Raw genomic sequence first — 21998 nt, forward strand, 5'->3', positions numbered from 1 at the left:
AGTAACTTCATAGCAATTCAAGGATAGTTTTTGATGGAAGGTCTCTGCCATGGTTATCAAAGGAGATGGACGTCATGTCTTGATATTTCAAATTTTGGAATTTGAAAGCAAGATGCCTAATTCGAGGTTGGCATGTATCTAGCTCATTGTCTGACACACAGTGCCTGGATGCATGTTTTCAGTGTTGGGGCTACAGTCATAAGCTTTAGGGCCACATGGGTGTGGGTTCAAAAATCCCATTTCCCATTTCAGATGACCCAGACCACTTTGCATAGAGCTATAACACATTTTCAGAGGTGCCTGCTTGTCTCCGTTGGTAAAGCCTCCAATTTGGGCTCAGGTCATGATCTCCCAGTCCGTGGGTTCAAGCCCCACGTTGGGCTCTGTGCTGACAGCTCAGAGCCTGGAGCCTGCTTCGGATTCTGTGTCTCCCTCTCTCTCTGCCCTTTCTTCTCTCTCTCTCTCTCTCTCTCTCTCTCAAAAATAAATAAACATTAAAAATATTGGCGAGGGAGGGAGTGCCTGGGTAGCTCAGTTGGTTGAGCATCCAACTCTTGGTTTCAGCTTGGGTCATGATCTCACAGTTCATGGGTTGAAGCCCCACATCGGACTCTGCGCTGACGGCATAGAGCCTGCTTGGAATTCTGTCTCTCCCTCTCTCTGCACCTCCCCTGCTCACTCATTCTCTCTCTCTCTCTCTGTCTCAAAATAAAATAAACATTAAGAAAAAGAAAAAATATTTTTTTTAAAAAAAGCATAACACATTTTCCAGGGATAATTTTTATTTTGGTGCCTATAATTTCCAACTTTTATTTACTTTTATTTTATTATTAATTTATTAGCTATAGGTCTTTGGCCAAGGTGCTTAATTTCTCTAAGACTCACTTCCTCCATCAGCACAGTGGTCGCCATTTTGTTTATTTTACAGTATTTATTGAGCAACTACTATGTGCCAGGGAACTTTTTTTTTTTAATTTACTTATTTATTTCGAGAAAGAGAGAATGCATGTGGGGAAGGGGCAGAGAAAGAGGGAATCCCAAGCAGGGATTCTGTCAGTGCAGAGCTCAGTGCGGGGCTCAAACTCACGAACTGTGAGATCGTGACCTGAGCTGAAGTCAGATATTTAACCGACTGAGCCACCCAGGCGCCCCTGTGCCAGGAACAGTCTAAGGTCTGAAAATACAGAGGTGAATAAGATTTCCCGGTGCTCACATTCTAACGGGAGAAGACACATCATCGATTTGTGCCATGACTATATGGTTCTTTTTTTTTTTTTTTTTTTAATTTTTTTTCAACGTTTTTATTTATTTTTGGGACAGAGAGAGACAGAGCATGAACGGGGAGGGGCAGAGAGAGAGAGAGGGAGACACAGAATCGGAAACAGGCTCCAGGCTCCGAGCCATCAGCCCAGAGCCCGACGCGGGGCTCGAACTCACGGACCGCGAGATCGTGACCTGGCTGAAGTTGGACGCTTAACCGACTGCGCCACCCAGGCGCCCCCATGACTATATGGTTCTTATTCCTCAACTTAGTAGGCTACATAAGCAGCCTTTTAAATATGTTTTTGTCTATATTTTATTTATCACCCTCAGGCCTAAAAACTTAGACGGTTCCATGTCTCTCCCCGCCCTACCCCTGCCTTGTTATATGTGATCCTGTGAGCACAGCAGGAACATCTCACGTTTCAGTCTCCACCAAGACGGGAAGTTTTCCTGCTCTCTTCCTTCATTGTTGACGGCCATGTCATGGCTGAGACGGCCTTCGTCCTGTTCCGCGCGGCCTCTTCAGGTCCAATGGTGTACTCTGCTATTTCCAAGCTACTCTAGAAGCAGTAGAAGTAATTTTACTTCTTATAATTGAAGCTGAAGCACAGGAATCTTGGAGAGGCTCTCTACAGCTGAAATACCTCCACGCGCCCTGCGTTCTCTTTGAGATCCTGATGCCTCCTCGGGCCTCTGTTTCAGATTGAAGGCCCAGGTTTCTTCTTCTCTCGGCTTCTGCTGATACGCTCCTTAGTCTCTGCTTCTCTGGCACCGGGGAAGCCAGGAGCAGGGCCTGTGTCTGTGAAACACAGCGAACCTCCTGCCTTCATCCCCCCCTCCTTCCCTGTTTTCCTCTTCCTAAATAATGAAATGAAAATGTTTCTGATCTAAGGGGAACTTGTATCTCTGAATTTCTGTATCACACGTTTTGGTTATATCCCAAAGGGGGAGGGAACCTCAGGGGGGAAAAACACACTTTGCATAGTATTTAAAAATTTTATCCTGCCACACAGGTCGATAAACAAGAACTGATTGTAATAAGCGTGTTGAAGGAAATAAGCTTGTTGGACCCCAGTTAGTGTCCATTTGCACCTGTCTGTCCATCACCTTCTCCAAGAGCAGTGCCCGTGCATCGTTCGGGCTGCTTCCAGTGGCATTGAGCTGCCGAACATCTTGCTCACTCTTCAAGGACCATCCTAAAAAACAGTGAGAATGCAGACCAGGGCACCAACGACACAGGTCAAATCCAGCCTTTCACCTGCTTTTGTGTTGATCATGAGCTCAGAATGGTTTTTGTGTCTTTACGTGACTCAAAAAACAATAATAAGAAGAAGAATATTTGAAGACATGGGAAAATTACATGAAACTAATATTTCAGTGTCCGTAGTCAAGTTTTATTTGAATGCAGCCGCACTCACGTTATCTAAGGCTGCTGCCGTGAGCTGGTATAGCCAGACGAGGCTAAAATATTTACAGTTTGGTCCCTCCCAAAGAGAGGTTGCTTGAAGCTCATCTAAATGATCAGGTTACTGCTTGGCGTGTGACCATCTTCTCATCCAGAGTGCTTGCCAGTGTGCGGAATTGCCAGTGAAATTTGTAGACCGGGGAGTTAATTTTGCAAACGTCGGTTTTGAGGGTGTTACATTTGAACAGAGATTTTAAAGTCATCAAATGAAAATTTGGGGTCTTTTATAACGTAGGTTTCAAAATGTGACTTTGGAAAGAAAAACGGCTAATGTTTATTGAGCACTTCCCTTGTGTTTAGATCCTAATATGAACACATCATATGTGTGTAACCCTCGTATATTTAACCCTCATAAAACGCCTATACAACAGCCCCTCTTATTATTCCCATTTTTCAGATGATAGAACCAGGATACAGAAAATTTGAGTAGTTTACATCATCCAGCCTGTTTATGGGTGAAATTTGGATTTGAACCTACACAGCCTGGGTCCAGAGCCCGCCTTCTTTTTTTTTAATTTTTAAAAAATTTTTTTTTCAACGTTTTTTATTTATTTTGGGGACAGAGAGAGACAGAGCATGAACGGGGGAGGGGCAGAGAGAGAGGGAGACACAGAATCGGAAACAGGCTCCAGGCTCCGAGCCATCAGCCCAGAGCCCGACGCGGGGCTCGAACTCACGGACCGCGAGATCGTGACCTGGCTGAAGTCGGACGCTCAACCGACTGCGCCACCCAGGCGCCCCTGGAGCCCGCATTCTTAATAACCATGCTGAATAGGAATATGGTAGGAGATTCCAAAAAATGCTGTTTCCAACCTAACATTTAATTCAGGCTATAGACTTTGAAATTTGCCTTACATGGTACTTCCATGGCGGAAAACAGATTCACAACACAACTGCTAGTATCATTTATTAGAAGGGTAATTTATCGTTTGCATCTGTCCTAATTTCGTGGTTGACACAGAATTTTTAGATACGTTAACCGGTCTACCACCCTGTGAGGTAAGTAAATCCTCAGCTCCATTCCACAGATGGAAAACAGAACAAAACTGAGCATCTGTGGGATCATGTATCTAGGAAATGATAGACCAGGAACTTAAACTCAACCCTGATTTCTACACCAGAATTCAGTCTGCCGTACCTGTGTTAGGCAGGCTTTCAGGACTTTGGCCATATCGCTACACCAGCTGCACTATTGTTGACATAGTAATTTTCTGGAAATGGATTCTCTGTGACTTAAATACCTGATTAACCTTAGCAGTAATATACATGAAATCATGACTTTGACTCCTCTTGTATTTATCAAACACTTCTTCTCTGCTCACAATATTCCAAGCACTTTACAGTAAATATTAACTCCTTTGAGCCGCAGTGAAACTCCTGAAGGGTAGATGCTATCACTATCCCCATTTTATATGCTAAGAAACCAAAACAAAGAGAGAGATTAAGTAAGTAACTCATCCAAGGGCACATACCTGGTAAATAATGAAGCAGGATTTGAACCTCTGCAATCTAACTTTTGAGTTCTGTCCTTTTAACCCCTTAACTTCTTTGACATACTCAGTTTATTTTCTAATACATTAAAATAAGTCCATCAGTAGTAATATTTAAAAGATTCAGCTGTGTACCGTCTCAGATATTTCATAAAAACTGTATTGTACCGTGGTGGAATGTTCCAGAATGCCTATAACCTCCTGAGTATGTAAGAGAGAACACAGTCTGTTGACTTCACTGAACAGTGAAGGGAAAATATTAGAGAAAATAATATAAGGGAAAATAATAACAAATATTAGGACACAAAGTGAATATACAATAAATTACTGGTATAATATGAAATATAAGCCATGAAAAACATGGTGCTTTTTTTTAAATTTGGAGACTTTTAGTGTTGATAGGAATCTTAAGTTAGTAATCTTTCCCAAAGAATTCCTTACACAGCACCCTTTCGTGTGATCATTTCATTTCTGCTTAGGCTCCTTCAGACAAAGAGAATGTACAACTTTCACAGCTACCGCCATCCAGCTCCGTTGTTAGAGAATCCTTCCATCTTTGATCTCAAACCTGCTTCACTGACCCCTTCATTTATTTCGGTTGGTTTTAGAAGTGTTCTGTGATTCCTTCCTTTTTCTCTCCCTTCCTGGCCATGTTTGACATAAGCTAAAAATAAAATTAGTTTGCATCCCTTGAGACCTGACCAGCTGCCTGTGGCCAGACTTGACGGTGCTTGTTAGTGGGAGAGCAGGCTGGGGTTAGAATGTTTCCTTGGACGTCCGGAAAATAAATCAGTCTGCAGGACATCGACGTGGTCATGCATTCTTGTGTTTCTATGAGTACCTGGTCTCAGAGAGCAGCAAATACACATGTAGCTATAAAATAATAAGATGTGGTGTTCTTAAGTGAAATGTGAGTATGTTCTTAATGCCGTTCCTGCAGGGAGGTTCCAGAATGGTTTTGTGCAGGAAATGGTATGTTTGGAATACCTGTATAGTGTCTCAAGATAGCTCCTCGAAGGGACAGTAAAAGTGTGTGGGCATAAATACCGCCATATATGTTTCACATCAGTTTCTTTGATCAGACTCACTGCTAGGAGTTGGTTTAACATTTTTCTGTACTTTCTGATTTTTTTTTAATTATATGAGGTACGTCCCGGAGAAGCGCTCCTGTCCAGCCGCGTCTGTCTCCCACGTTTTAACATATGTGTATCTCACGACGATATTCTCCTGTCCCGCAGGCATTTCCTATTCAAAACAGGAACAGGGACAACGCCACTGTTCAGCACTGCAACCCCAGGATACACAATGGCATCTGGCTCTGTTTATTCGCCGCCTACTCGGCCACTACCTAGAAACACCCTGTCAAGAAGTGCTTTTAAATTCAAGAAGTCTTCGAAGTACTGTAGCTGGAAATGCACCGCCCTGTGTGCTGTAGGGGTCTCCGTGCTCCTGGCAATCCTCCTGTCGTATTTTATAGGTAAGAACAAACATGCACAGTTACTCTGTCTGTGAGTTGGGCTGTTCTGTTGTGGTTCTGTTGGTTTTATCTAGGTATGTGGTCCGGAAGTGCATTACGAGGTCTATTTTCTGGAGGAGGGGTTAGTTAATACCTTGCAAATCGCAGAGCGTCTTAAGCGATTTTCAGCGAACTTAGATAAGGAGAAAGAAGGACAAAGAAGGAGGTATGTTCTTGGACACAGGCTAGGGTGTGAACTTGTGTTTGACTTACCCCTCTTGAAGCGTGGATGATTCTGTGACATTTCACGTACACAAAATCATTCATGCACTTGCACGAAAGCTTTCTAGGCAGGAGTCCCCCTCGATGCATAGTCAATGGGGAGCTGTCTCCTACGTGTGATATTACACATCTTTCAGCTAACTCAGCAATCTAAATGTAAAACTCATCACTCAGGACCATCATCTTGCACTCAGCAACACTCTCCGGAGAACCATGCGTCCATAAAACAATGAATGGATTACATACTCATTCATACATGTGGATTTGTCATCTTTTCTGATGTAGTATTGATCATATTTTTCATTTAATAGTAACCCAAATGATGGAAGCTGCTAAGAGAAGCCGTAAACATTCCTTTTATTTAACTGTTTCATAACAGGTGTGAGCATTCGAACTATTAGAAATGGCTTTTTTTTTTTAATGTCAGAAATGACCACATCGGATTTTGATCCACTTGTGAAATGCTAATGGTGTCCACCGAGATTAATCACCGACTATATGGTTTATCTAACAAGAACAGCAGCCAGGGGTGCACCCTCCAGTTTACAAAGCGATCTGTGAAGCCCATGAAATTCTAGAACTGAGTAAGAGAATTACAGAGCTGTATATGGAATAGTATGATGCTTTTGCAATGAACCGATTTCTGTTATTAGCTACAGTACCCCTCACTTATAAATTATATATTTTGGAAAGTGAAATGCCATTTTGAATCACAATATTTGAAAGAAGTACAGAATGGGGCGCCTGGGTGGCTCAGCCGGTTGAGGATCCAACTTCGGCTCAGGTCATGATCTCGAGGTTCGTGAGATCGAGCCCCGCATCGGGCTCTGTGCTGACAGCTCAGAGCCTGGAGCCTGCCTCGGATTCTGTGTCTCCCTGTCGCTCTCTGCCCCTCCCCCACCCTCTCTGTCTTTCTCTCTCTCAAAAATAAATAAAAACATTAAAAATTAAAAAGAAAGAAATCTAGCATAACAAAGCATGAAGGAACTTTAGAGATGATTGAGTCAGAGGTGGCAAGGATGGGCCACGTTGTGTGCTTTATTTCCAGTGCTTTGTCGATGGCAGGCATCACTGATGAATCAGGGCACTCTTTCCCACTAAACTCGGATACGGCCTCATTATCCTCATGACCACGATTCGTACACCACCTCAGCCACTGTCCGTCAGAAATGAAAGCAAGACACAACCTTTTTGTTACTTTCCAATCTGAGTCAACTCCCTCCTTGTAAAAATGCTCAAACCACACCCTAATGAAACAATGCTATGCTGTTTCATAACACTCGAGGTAAATGAGGAATAGCACAACACAAATTGGGATTCAGAGACAAACTTCTAGCATTCAGCTAGAAAATACCTCGCCATTAAGAGAATCTCTTCTAGTTAGTTGTATAAATTATCTGTATCTGTCAGTGGTATGCTGCTAAGGAATTTTAAATGGTTCTGAAATGCACCGGGCATAAATGGGATGTAATAAATTAAGCATACATGTTTGTAGGGGACTTTTTTTTTTTTACCATAGTACATGCCAGACAGACAGATAACTATTCTGTGGGGCTGGAAGTCAGGGTCCATGCCGTTGCTGTGCTGTGAGACATATTTTCGGATTGTACATGCTTGTGCCCCACCAGCCGTTGAATATTTTGGATATCAGTTCTGATACCATTTAGTTTTGTTTACAATGTGTGACTAGCCAGAAAAAATAGCATTTTAATGTGAGATTAGCTCCTTATTATTTGTGAGAGTTGGACTCCTTTCAAGGCTCCCTTCGTGAACTTGATAGAGTATCAGACTTCTAAGTAAAAACTCAGAATGTTCCTTTTCTTCAAATTGCCCATTTTTCTTGTTTGGCGGTTTGCATCACACTTTATTCCTGCCACGGCCACTCTCATAAACTTGTCCTTGTGATTTTATCTTTCCCCACATGCAAATACAGTTAATACATTTTTTATATAGTCAGTATACTCCGTACGACAGGTATGTGTCGAACAGTTGTTATGCTCTAGTTACCGTGTTGGACCTTAAGGCAACGCAACCCCGGTGTTATCCAGCAAAAATGACTTGCATCATCAAAGAATTATCTCCTATTCTTCTTGCTTTAATTAAGCACAGATAGAATGTTCACTGGTCTTCCAGTGCTTCAATGACTAACACACTAACGCAGTGGTTTTTGTTGTTTCAATCGGGTAAAGGACTCGTTCATCAGCTGGCATGATAAATCTTTCCAGACTGAAGAAGCCACCTTTACCCTTGAAAACAAGAATAGAACACCCCTGTCAGGGAAGGTTGTCTTTTTCTGTTGAGTGTGCATATAAAGCAGGGATGGAGAAAAAAGGAACCCTTGCCTGTCCAGCTTAGATCAGTCTGATAAACCCCAGAATCAATGGGGAGACCGATGTCACCATCAAATTGACCTCACAACCTTTAACAAAAGTGCTGCCATCCTGAAACTTTTTGTTCCCCCGTTCCCTTCGAGGTCCCTTTTCTCGTATGGACTGTCGATATAAATAAAGTTCAAACCTTAAGAAAAAAATAAAATAAAAAGCTTGAGGAATTACCTCTCTCCTAGAGTTTTCTTTGTCACCTTCCAGTAAGGTCATGAGAAGTTAGGAGAATGTAGTATTAGCACGTCTCTCGTCTACAGTAAAGTTATCTTGGGAGAGTCAAGGTGAATAGCTTTCTGAAAGGGACGGAGGAGGAGAGGAGAATGGGTTTTGTTTGTTTTTCCTGTTTGTATCAGAATTTCAGAGAATAAGGAAAAGCTGGAAAAGAGAGTGAAAATACATTCCCATGGGTGCTGCGAACTTTGTGCACAGGTAGCCGCACGTTAACTTCTTGGTGTATACCTCTCCAGATATTTTTCCCATGCATATATACGCTAGAGTTCCATACCTTTCATCCATTTGGTACCAAGCTTTCTCGCTTACCATTTGTGAAACGTCATAATGTGTTTGATTTTATTTAGTGGGTGTGTTTCACTCGGTCCCAAAAGTGCGGTGACTGTTTCCTTATGCATTTAAGTGTGTGTGTGTGTGTGTGTGTGTGTGTGTGTAAATTTTTTATCTGAATAAATTCGTTGAAAGCGTATACCAAAATGGTAGGCACGTCTTACATTTTGCAAACCATGGCCAAATTACCCTGTTTACACAACTACCAATGCTACTCATTATCAGTAGCCAGTCTCTTTTAACCCTTGCCAATCTCTTAGGCTAAAGCATTTTATTGTTGTTCTCATTTATTACTGAATATCTTTTCACAGACTCATGGACCATTTCTGTTTCTTCGTGTGTGCCCAGTTTCCCGCACGAGGCTATTCTCCTTTTTTCCCCTTTCATTTACAAGTGTTCATTAAGGATATGAGTCATTTGTCACATATGTTATATATTTTCTAATTTATTTTTCATTTTTCTCATAATTGTTTTGCCATATGTTGTATAGAATGTTTTAGGCAATCACGTTTATCGATGTTTCTCTATAATATCTTATTGTCATGTTATACCTATAAAGTATTCACTCTCTAAAGAGTTTTTTTAATTCATTTAAATTGGCACCTTTGGTTCAGCATCTATTGATTTTGGCTCGGGTCATAATCCCAGGATCACGGGATCAAGCCCTGTGTTGGAATCTGTGCTGATGGCAGAGAAACATCTTGGGATTCTCTCTCTCTCTCTCTCTCTCTCTCTCTCTCTCTCTCTCTCGCCTTACCTCCCCCGAAAGGAATAAATAAACTTTATTTTTTTTGACACATGACACAGTTTATTATCAACCATATTTGCAAATCTGTATATTATAAAAAATATTTCAAATTACTATGTTGAGTCATTACAATGGTAGTTATATGTTCCAAATATGTTATCACACGTAAGGGTCTCTAGTTGTTAAGAATAACAACAAACTAATGTTTGAAAATATAATCATCGTCTGATGATGCTTCATTGTCAACCAAAAATACAGCAATTTTCTCTACAGAATAAAGATGAAAACTATGTTTTTTGAGGTAAAATTGACTTGGATGGCTAGAGTCTATAGTGGCAGTAAGGCTTCTATTAGCATTCTCCCTTTGATTTGCGTGCATTTGAGCTTACACATCTGGTTGGATTGAACGTGTGACGGACGATGGTTGACGAACTACACATCAAGGAGAATTGAATCAATAGATAGTTCATGAATATTGTTAATACAAGAATTAAGTTTCAACTCAAGTCAATAAATAAACTTTAAATAAATAAATCAATCACTTAAATTTTCTTCTAGTACGTTTATGGTTTTTCAATAATTAGGTTTAGGTGAACATTTTTCTGGGCACTCTGATACATGCTAGAAGTTCAAATTAGCTCTTTCTTCCAGAAGCTCATGGTCAAACGATGCTTGCAAGCACACTTCGAATGGTACATACTTCCGTAGCAGTGTGAGCCTTATGAACAACAGCAAGAAAAGAAAAGAGAAGAAAAGAAAAGAAAATGAAAACACCTGTCGCTGGCTGAAGAAGTTGGGGAAAGACCCAATCCAGCAGGTGATGGCCAAAAGATGAGGAAGAATTTGGTTCACTAGTCTCGATGACAAAATGGTTAGCGGGAGATCGCCTTGAGGAGATGTCATCCAAAGCATGGGAAGGAAAAAAACGTGACATACCCACAGTGGTACATGTGACGCCCTCACGGTGTGCCCGACATGGCGTCTGAAGCGGCATATGAGTTGCCTGATTGAATTTTCACAACAAGAGTATGAAGTTAACAGGAAAAATCTATCAGCCGTTTAACAAAAAGAATCTACCACTTAGGGAGACGTCTCACCTAGAGTCACACAGCCGGTCAATGACGGAAGCTGGACTGGCAAGTGTCAAGGACCCCCCTATATTATACTCCCCTCCCTGAGGTTTTTGAAGAACTGAAAATAGGGAAGGAATTGCAGATACCAAAACACAGCAATGAAAAAGAATCATCTATGTTGTTGTTTTCTCAAAGTAAGGTTGCTTCGCTGGCATTCCAGAACATGTAATCTGAAGACAGACTTGTGCTTCTCAAACTTCCGTGCACCTAGGAATCACGTGGGGATCCTATGAAAATGCATATTATGACTCAGGAGATCCGAAGCGAGAATAAGAGGTGTGTGCCTCAAACAGGCTCCCAAGTGATGCCGCTGTGGCCCGTAGACCACACCTTGAGTAGGCGGCTCAAGGCCAGCTCTGTCAAATGTTACATTTGATGATGGAAACAGTCTCTTTCTGCCCCGTCCAATTCAGTAGCCACTAGACACATGCGACTGTTGAGCACTTGAAATGTGGCTAGTGAACTACAGAATTTGGGTTTAAATTTTGTTGTTGATTAAACTCAAACAGCCACACGTGGCTAGTGGCCGCCATATTGACAGCACAAGTGTAGACGCCTCCTGTTAGAACACTAGTGTAGGCAGGAGGGCATGAAGCCCTGTTGGGATAGAGGAGTGAGTAGAATTGAGAAGCTATAGCTGATATGTAATAGACTGGATGTGCCACGATTGATCATAGCGCGACTTAATTGTTTTAATGTGTATTCATTTTTGAGACAGAGACAGGGCGCAAGCGGAGGAGGGCAGAGAGAGGGAGACACAGCATCCGAAGCAGGCTCCAGGCTCTGAGCTGTCAGCAACAAACTCTATGCAGGGGCCCAAACTCACGAACCACAAGATCGCGACCTGAGCTGAAGTCAGACACTTAACCAACTGAGCCACCCGGGCACCCCCATATTGCAATTTTAAAAGTCAAATGTCCAGACATGTACCCGTGGAAATTCTTCTCAGCGGAGTCACATGATTTTCTTTAAATGACCGAGTTCCCAGTTACAGTCCTCTCTAATGCTTTAATCTTTACATTGATGTGTCTTTACACAATGAAAATTCTACAGACCACAAATGGTGCAGCTCAGTGGTAATACTTTGCGATACTGACTTATCAAAAAAATACCTGCCCCCCTTTTTCTGGGCCTGAATTTACCCATTCTCCTTCCTTTTCCTGCTCTAAAATTATAAAGAGGGGCAAATATCCAACAGTTGTTCACCAAAGAATGGATTAAAAAAAAGGAATGGTCTCTTTGTTACTGTGGCTTTGCTTCTGTTCAGTTATAAATGAGTGAGGAGGCTTGATTATTCTTTACTCACAGAAGGTTCTTTTTCCTGGGTGGGAGCTAACCCGAAACTTTAATTTTTTTTTTAACATTTATTTGTTATTGAGAGACAGCAAGAGACAGAGCACAAGCTCTGGGCAGAGAGAGGAGGGGCAGAGAGTGGAGGAGACGCAGAATCTGAAGCAGGCTCCAGGCTCTGAGCTGTCAGCACAGAGCCCAACACGGGGCTTGAACTCACAAACCGCGAGATTGTGACCTGAGCCAAGGTCGGATGCCCAACCCGACTGAGCCACCTAGGCGCCCCTAGCTAACCCAAAATCTTGATGCTACACACAGTAGAAAATGCCAGAAATCTTGTCATAAATCAAAAACATTATTGGAACATTATTTAGTCCAAATAAATGTTGGAATAATTATGTCAACATTATTTAAAACTACAGCAGATTCGAGTCAGACTTCCAGTGACACCATCATGGGCATTTAATTTCACCTCATTGACATTTCCGTATACTTTTAGACAGAGTCTGAAAATTGAAATAATTTCCCAAGTAGAGTAGCACTAAAAGTGTCTGTACACGTTCTTTAAATTTAAGGAAAATGAGAGAAGACAAAAATCTTACCAAATTATATTGCACTGGCATATATTATCAATTTTTGGCTCTGTTTATTCCAACCAGTAATTCATTTGACAGCATTTTTTTTCAATAACAGCTTTATTGAGGTATTATTCACATACTGTACAGTTTACCCATTGAAAGTGTGCAATTCACTTGGTGTTTAATATATTTGCACAATTTGCAACCTTCACCACCCTCAATTTCAGAACGTTTCCATCACGTCTAAAAACGAAACCCTGTTCCGTTTAATAGTTGCATCCCATTTCCCTGCAAAACCCCCATGTTTTTTTTTCCCCCGTGCAAAGATCTTAAGTTTTAAGGGACTGATTTGTTAACTCATTTCCTAATAACAAGAAATAGCCCGGCATGGTTTTTCTTCTGGACTCCTCACGTATGCTGCTAAGCGAAGAACTACATTGCATTTTCGATATTCCTTTTCGTTTAAAAAATACATGTGTAGTTATTTATTTCCTTTGAACAGCTGCTACCAACCGATTCCTAAAATAGATGTTGTCACATGGCTGCTAAAAAGGCTGTTTAACAACATAAGCATTCCCTAGATCTAGCAAAACATAACCTGTCGGATATAGGTTCATTGCAGTCACGATGCTGTGGCAGTTATCTGTCCTACCTCTGTGTCGATTTGCATTTTATGAACATTTTTACCTCTCTGTGTACCTTGAAATTGACTATGGTACCAGCTATATATATATGCAGCTCAGGGTCAGAAGGAAAAATATGCCAGCGCTCTGTGCTTCATGAAAAATCAACCATTTAAATATGCATGGCAAAATAAAATGTGTTGTGACCTTCTTTTTTTTCTTTTTGGACATGTCTTCGTAATAAAACTGCTGTTTTCTTAGGTGATAGAACACAGCCAAGCAACGTATTACGTACCATTTCTCACTACGCCTTCTTCCCTCAATTCCTGGTTGCACTACATTTTGCAAAATGCGTTTTGTCTGGGGTGGAATGCTTCTTAATAACACTAATGTGATTTCATCACATTGGAGAAAAAAACAGATTGCCTATATTTTAGAGGCTTGAAGCTTATAACCTAAAATTTTTACATCAATATATCAATATTTTATATCATCCTTGGGTACGCGAAATGAAGGACAGATTTAAACCTGATTCAGTGGCGAACGCAGGATCAGAACGAAAGAGTTCGCCTCTAGAAGAGGAGGAAAGTAGTCATAGGATAAAGCATATTACTATCAGCACTCTGCAGTGAGTCTATAAATCCAAAAAGGAGAAAATCCACTAAGGACCCGTTCGAGATCGTTGTAATTTTTCCTTATTGAGGACAGCACTTTGTGTGGGTGAATGTGTGTGTGTGTGTGTGTGTGTGTGTGTGTGTGTGTGTCCGTCCACAGAAAGTTCAGCTATTTTGTCATATTTGTTCTCTGTCCTGACTTTCGCTGTGAACTGTAGAAATGGATAGAAAATACTAGTTTTCTATGTCCGCATATCCCGTAGAAGCCTAGCAGAGGCTGAGAGGTCACTTAAAATTCAGTTCCTTTATAGTCACCTCTGTATACTTGCGTCAGTAGCTTCTGAATGGAGTCCAGAGCAAGCAAGGGAGGTATACTGCACGCTCCTCTTGTGGACATTACAAATTTTTTGCTGCTTTTTATTAGCACAACTTAAAGACGCCCAGTGTTGAGTTTCTCCTGATATTTATTACTACGCGTAAAAAAGGAATCACAACCAATTTCAAGAAATTGATACAAATAAAGGAAAGGCAGCCCTTCCCTCCTCCCCCCGGAATCGTGTCTCTTACTCTCAGCTTGATACGAGGTCAGCGAAGGTAAATAATCCACGAGAAATACTCTATGTAAACGGACCGTTTTTCCCATTCAAATATAAAGATCTCCCTGACTTGAAAAACACCCAAGGACGACAACAGTAAGAAATACCTTTCAAGTCAGCTAAACTCCAGTTTCTGCCAGACATAAATATCTTCTCTGTGAAATACGGTGCTGTTTTCTCTGTTTTAGGCTATCATTTTTGCAGAATGTAGCAACATCTCCTGACTAATGACAAGTGGAAAGCATAATACAATATTTACCATTTCAGGGCTACGTTGCATAAATATTTAATTGGTGTTGCAGATGTCATTTGCTTTTACATTAGTGGTACTGAGAGCCGTGTGTTCTGGGAGAAATATCTAAACACAGAGGGGTGAAAGGAAAAGTAACTGGCACATAAATGATTTTTTAAAAAACTTGATAGATTGCTAGGAGTTAGAGGAAGGAATTCATCATAAAACCTTTACATTCCATTGAATCTGTATTCAAACAAAGGTCTCGTCCTATAGTATAACGGGTAAAATAAAACTCAAATACGTATAGACTCTCAATTTATTGTCTCTGCGTACCCTCAGAATGTCAATCAACTCCTCACACCTCGCCTTTCTTCCTTAAAATTAAGGTGCCACGCTTTCTCCGTTAGTACTTTGTAATGTCACACCAGAAAAGGAAGTGACCGTTCGCTCATCCATCCATCACTCATGCAATATTTATTTATTGCGACACTGTGACAGGTACAGAGGCGAACGCGATCACACGGTCCTTGCCCTCTTAGAGATGACATCTCGGGGCATGCAAACACTGAGCACTTAATTAGCATCGTGAGGACTATTTAAAAAGGAGAAACGTAGGAGACGAGAGACCGCATCAAAGGCCGAACTCCCTGAGTCTGAGCATTAGAGAAAGGTTTTCCTGCAAAAGCCTGAGTAGTAAGTAGGATTGTGTGTTTGGACATAAGCTGACGTAAGGGCAAATCTGAAGTGTCACCACATGACCGAAATGTGGCCCAAAGAATCATTTTTCAGGACTATTAAGAGCAATATATTGTGATATAATAAAGATAAAATCGAGACGTGTCTGCAGACAAAAAGTGATGATACACATTTGTTTTCGTTGTTGACTTAGTGTAGCTAGGAACCCATCTTGTAGGTAACCATCTAGAAGGGGGAAAGAAATGTTAACCTTGGAAGGTTGGGGCAACTTGATTTAAAATTGCCACAAGGGGGCACCTGGGTGGCTCAGTCAGTGAAGCATCGACTTCTGCTCAGGTCATGATCTCACGGCTCTGGCTCATGAGTTCGAGCCCCGCATCAGGCTCTGTGCTGATTCTTTAGATTCGGTGTCTCCCTCTATCTCTGCTCCCCTTCTGCTCACATGCATGCTCGCTCTGCCTCCCTCCCTCCCTCCCTCTCTCTCTCAAAAATAAAATAAAAACACTAAAAAAATTTTTTAATTAAAAAAATTGCCACAAAAATTTATGGTCTGTTTATGTTTGTTTCCCCCCCCCTTAATTTTATTTTGTGTTTTATTTTTTTATTATTTTTTTAATGTTTATTTTTGAGAGAGACAGAGCATGAGTTGGGGAGGGGCAGAGAGAGAGAGAGAGAGACAGACAGACAGAATCCGAAACAGGGTCCAGGCTCTGAGCTGTCAGCACAGAGCCCGATGAGGAGCTTGAACCCATGCCATGATTTGGACGTAAGCCGAAGTCAGACTCTCAACCGACTGAGCCACCCAGGCACCCCATCCCCTTGTTTTTAGATAACAAGTACACATACTTTGAGAGTTTTGTTTGCCCAGGAGACAGTTTTAACACTGTTAAAAGATGGTATTTGTGAGTTCTTTCTCAACATCCCTGAGTACTCTATTAATCTCTTTTGAAGAAATTTAACTCATATGTTTCCTGTATTTCAAACATTGTTAGGAAATGAAAATCATGTTGCTCTGCTTCTAATAACCATAGAGGTCAGCCTGTCCAATTATTTTTATTGAGTTGGACCTAAAAGACATTACTTTGAGACCCGTCCCATTGTGCATTTTAAGTACATAACAAACGGAATCAAGGAACAATTCTATTTGAATCTAGACCCACTTCTGTATACTCCTCAGATGGTTTTTGAGAGAAAATTCAGGGTTTTGAAAGATAAGAACTCCCAGTCTATCCTTTACCTGGTGGATTCCATCACTAGTAACTTGTTTAGGTTTCCAAAGACCGACTTAGTCCTCTTTTCCCAGTGGTCTTCGTCGGGAAGGTGACGTAACATTGGCCGGCTCCGTCCTGGAATCGTCTTTTCTCCCTAATACTTGACCCACAGACTGATCTTTCCATCTGCCTTCACTAGGGAGCTCTTTCATCACTTGTAATAGGCCTTCTGCCCCTAAAGCAGAGAACACCTTCCAGGTACTTCCCTACATTTCCCGGGACTACAGAAGGATATCCAAGATGACCTTGAAGGTCACTGCATGTGGTTCTAGAATACGGGTTCCTTCATTGTGGGGAAAAAAAAAATGATGCAAGTACTCTTTCATAGTGGAATTTGTTTTTTATGGGCATTTCCTCATAATTATTACCAAGTAGCACAGTCAATTTATTTCCACTAAGTGTAGCAATTATTGAATTTCTCTCCGAAACACTGAATTCACGAAGATGAGTGAGATGTAATCTTTACCACGATGATTTGCATTATCCCATTACAACATACTTTCAGAATGCTGCTTTTAAGCGTAGACCCTCAAAGCAGGAAGATTTGAGTTTTGTATCCTACCTCTGTCACTTACTAGCTGTGGAGTCTTGAGCAGGGAACTACCCTCCATAAACTTGAATTTCCTCATCAGTGTAGGTAGGATTAATAAGAGTACAGCTCTTGGAGACCTTTAATAAAATAATTAATGTGCCTGGTAAAATGTAAGTGCTCAATTAGCTTTAGCTGCTATCATTGTTCCTTATAGCAACATAGTAAATCCAATATAATTATCCACACTTTTTTTTCAGTATATGAAATTTATTGTCAAATTGGTTTCCATACAACACCCAGTGCTCATCCCAAAAGGTGCCCTCCTCAATACCCATCACCCACCCTCCCTCCCTCCCACCCCCCATCCACCCTCAGTTTGTTCTCAGTTTTTAAGAGTCTCTTATGCTTTGGCTCTCTCCCACTCTAACCTCTTTTTTTTTTCTTCCCCTCCCCCATGGGTTTCTGTTAAGTTTCTCAGGATCCACATAAGAGTGAAAACATATGGTATCTGTCTTTCTCTGTATGGCTTATTTCACTTAGCATCACACTCTCCAGTTCCATCCACGTTGCTACAAAGGGCCATATTTCGTTCTTTCTCATTGCCATGTAGTACTCCATTGTGTATATAAACCACAATTTCTTTATCCATTCATCAGTTGATGGACATTTAGGCTCTTTCCATAATTTGGCTATTGTTGAGAGTGCTGCTATGAACATTGAGGTACCAGTGCCCCTATGCATCAGTACTCCTGTATCCCTTGGATAAATTCCTAGCAGTGCTATTGCTGGGTCATAGGGTAGGTCTATTTTTAATTTTCTGAGGAACCTCCACACTGCTTTCCAGAGCGGCTGCACCAGTTTGCATTCCCACCAACAGTGCAAGAGGGTTCCCGTTTCTCCACATCCTCTCCAGCATCTATAGTCTCCTGATTTGTTCATTTTGGCCACTCTGACTGGCGTGAGGTGATATCTGAGTGTGGTTTTGATTTGTATTTCCCTGATAAGGAGCGACGTTGAGCATCTTTTCATGTGCCTGTTGGCCATCCGGATGTCTTCTTTAGAGAAGTGTCTATTCATGTTTTCTGCCCATTTCTTCACTGGGTTATTTGTTTTTCGGGTGTGGAGTTTGGTGAGCTCTTTATAGATTTTGGATACTAGCCCTTTGTCCGATATGTCATTTGCAAATATCTTTTCCCATTCCGTTGGTTGCCTTTTGGTTTTGTTGGTTGTTTCCTTTGCTGTGCAGAAGCTTTTTACCTCCATAAGGTCCCAGTAATTCATTTTTGCTTTTAATTCCCTTGCCTTTAGGGATGTGTTGAGTAAGAGATTGCTACGGCTGAGGTCAGAGAGGTCTTTTCCTGCTTTCTCCTTTAGGGTTTTGATGGTTTCCTGTCTCACATTCAGGTCCTTTCTCCATTTTGAGTTTATTTTTGTGAATGGTGTGAGAAAGTGGTCTAGTTTCAACCTTCTGCATGTTGCTGTCCAGTTCTCCCAGCACCATTTGTTAAAGAGACTGTCTTTTTTCCATTGGATGTTCTTTCCTGCTTTGTCAAAGATGAGTTGGCCATACGTTTGTGGGTCTAGTTCTGGGGTTTCTATTCGATTCCATAGCCACACTTTTTAGAAGGAGAAGTCACAGGCCCAGAGAATCAGTGGCTTGCCCTGTGGTAAAGACAGTGTGTATTTGGACAGGGACTATAATCTGGGTCTTTTGATCTTGATTCTGGGACTTTTCCCCACCATTTCGCAAAGTATTGTTCCTCACAAGGATTTAAGAATTTAAAGGCGGTACGTGGACAGGAGAGAATAAATAAGACCGAATTACAAAATGAGGAATGTATTCCCTTTTGTATTCTTACCCCATCGCATCTGATTCTGTCATTACGAAGCTGTCGGCAGATGTTCGCGTGTCATGACACGTATCTGTAATCCTTCTTTCATGAAAAAGAACACTTTTGCTGCCTATCATTTCTGCATAGATTTTAATAACATCGCTTACGGTTTAGTCCATTTATTCTTACTGTCTTCTATTTGTATCAGGAGATACTGATTTTTCCTTTAAGGTGATGCTATAACGTGTTCTCTGAAAATAAATGCATTTAAATTTTTAAGCTAATAATCCCACGGAGGAAATAAGTATGTAAGTGTAAAAATATTTAGTTTTAAGATAAAAAGGCATAGATGGTTCACAATTATATCATGAAGGCGATGGGCACATTTTTAAAAAACGTATAGGAATCATTGCTGACGAGACGGAAAATGCTGTAGGTCCCCTTCATTGATTGTGTCTTTTAAAAAAAAAAATGTGTTAATGTTTATTTATTTTTGAGAGAGAGACAGAGTGTGGGGCGGGGGGGAGGAGCAGAGAGGGAGGGAGACACAGAATCCGAAACAGACTCCAGGCTCTGAGCTGTCAGCACAGAGCCCGACCCGAGGCTCAAACCCACGAACCGTGAGATCGTGACCTGAGCCAAAGTCGGATGCTTAACCGACTGAGCCACCCAGGCACCCCCATTGATTGTGCCTTTTAATTTCATTCTAGATCCTTAATCTTTTCACTAACTACGTTTGTAGTATAACAACCTAACTGCGTGATGTGGTTAGTGAGCCTATGTGAGGTACACGGCATTTGTACATAAAACCTAACCGTATTATTTCAGTCATTTCAGATAATTACAAATTCTACCATTCTTCCCTATTTTTAGAGTCAAGATATTTTTAGATGCTTTTCACTTCTTCTGAGAAATTCTTTATAATCTTAGAAAAGAATCACAGAGAGAGAAGCAATGCATGGTTAAAGCAGGAAAGTGGGCCACTTATTTTTAGGAAAGGAGTGTGAGACCACCAGAGACAAAGGCGGGTTGACATTGTGAGCCGGTGTCCTGATCAGAGATGACAACTTCCTTTGTGTTTCACTTGGACGTAAATGTCCACAAATGCTTCATAAATATCCATTAGTAATCATCAAGATAAGTTCATAAGTAAGGAAACCTGCCCTCCAAGTCAGCCCAGGTTAATGGGGAAGCATCTGGAACACTGGCTTCCGAGGATCTGTTCCCACCTGTGTGATGACGTGAGACGGTCAAGGAAGACTGATACGATCGGTCAAAGTTACTGTCATGTACCAGGTGCCTGAAGTGGTCAAGTAGATTGCACGTCACTCGTCAGAATTGATGAGGCAGACGATGGTGACCACATTTTTGTTGATGAACCGTGGATAAACAGCAAACTACCTGAGCTGGTTGTGCCCAGATTCCCGAAGGGTCGTTGATCTTGTTGCAAGTTGCCACTCAACAACCATGCATGCACACATGTGCACACACACACTCACAGATCATATTTTCCCTCTTTGGGAGAAATGGCCTATTTTGGGGGGGATGTTTTTCTGGATTTTGCCGTATGCTTTTTAAATGTTTTTAATGTTTTTATTTATTTTTGAGAGAGGGAGAGACAGAGACAGCAGGGGAGGGACAGAGAGAGAGAGGGAAACACAGAATCTGAAGCAGGCCCCAGGCTCCGAGCTGTCAGCACAGAGCCCAACGCAGGGCTCGAGCCCACGGACTGGGAGATTATGACCTGAGCTGAAGTTGGACGCTTAACCATCTGAGCCACCCAGGTGCCCCTGCTCTTTGCTATATTTTAATAAACCAGTTTTCCTCTAGGAATCTCCATGTCCTTAATAGTCGGGTCTTTTAATAAAGAGGATTAAAGTGTCTTACACTTCCAAAGAATTGTAATTTTCAGGTCTGTTCTACTCCCTTTGCCAAATAGTCAAAACAAGCCAAAAAGATTCTCTGTTTAAGTAGATTATTAACATGCATACATACTGGTTACAAAAAAGTAAGATACAGCTCTTACCGCTATTACAGAAGAAAGGAATCCAGATGAAAACTGGCTTTTGAATAATGAGTAGATCCATGAGGTTTCAATGGCAAAGCTGCTAACAGCTGTCGCTGATGAATCCTCTGTTACGTACATTTCGTGAGAAGAGCAAGGTCAGTATATTGGCATGCAGGGAATGGTCCATACATCATGTAAATGATTTCATTGTGTATTTTGAATGCTCTTGAAATTGGTCCTCTTGCCATACTCCTTAATGCTGACAACTGTTTCCTCAAGGATTATCCAGTCGATTGATAATGACTGGCCCCTTTGGACACCTAATCATAATGGCGAACACGTTGTTCTCTCCACGAGCTTGGAGACTGAATGCTTCTTTCATTCAGAAAACAGAGCCTGGACATGAGAGAAAATGAACGAAACATTAGGAAAACAGTCTGTTTTCGAAGTCCTGATTTAATTCCCTTGGTGACAGACACAACAGCTGGATTCTCATAAGCCCCGCCAGCGTCGTCATTGGCCGTCAGTGGACGGCTAGAGTAACTGTCCCCTCAATGGCACCTTCAATGTGTCACACTGAGTCGACACAGTTAGGAAAGAAAAAAAAAAAGCAATGAAATTAGAAGTGACATTTTTAATATACACTTAATTTTTAAGAGAACAGGAGTCAAATATTCTGGCAAATCTACGTAACTGAATCACTATCTCATCAAGACATTTTCATCACCCAAGTGATTCTACCTTAACATTGGCAACCTAATGCCAAAAACAGAATAGAAAGGAGAAACACCCAGAATGGACATATATCAGCAGCCATTCCTTTTCTCTTTCCCCCTCCCTCCCTGAAAAATTGTTAGTTTACATAAAATCTATGATTTTAGCATGTTATCTTCTAATACTCCGAGGAACTTCCTACTCAAGTGTTATTAGCTCCTTTGAAT

General features: G+C 41.3%; 1 protein-coding gene across 17 annotated transcripts in view; it reads left to right on the plus strand.

The window, feature by feature from the left end:
- TENM3 (teneurin transmembrane protein 3) overlaps positions 1 to 21998 on the plus strand; it is a 453850-nt gene that overhangs the window by 280984 nt on the left and 150868 nt on the right. For all 17 annotated transcript variants that reach the window (XM_043557955.1, XM_043557965.1, XM_043557986.1 and 14 more), the window contains one exon: positions 5457 to 5695. In XM_043557955.1, coding sequence (XP_043413890.1) covers positions 5457 to 5695 — 239 coding nt within the window. The remainder of the gene's footprint in view (positions 1 to 5456; positions 5696 to 21998) is intronic.

The sequence above is a fragment of the Prionailurus bengalensis genome, chromosome B1 (assembly GCF_016509475.1).
Source record: "Prionailurus bengalensis isolate Pbe53 chromosome B1, Fcat_Pben_1.1_paternal_pri, whole genome shotgun sequence".
NCBI lineage: Eukaryota > Metazoa > Chordata > Mammalia > Carnivora > Felidae > Prionailurus > Prionailurus bengalensis.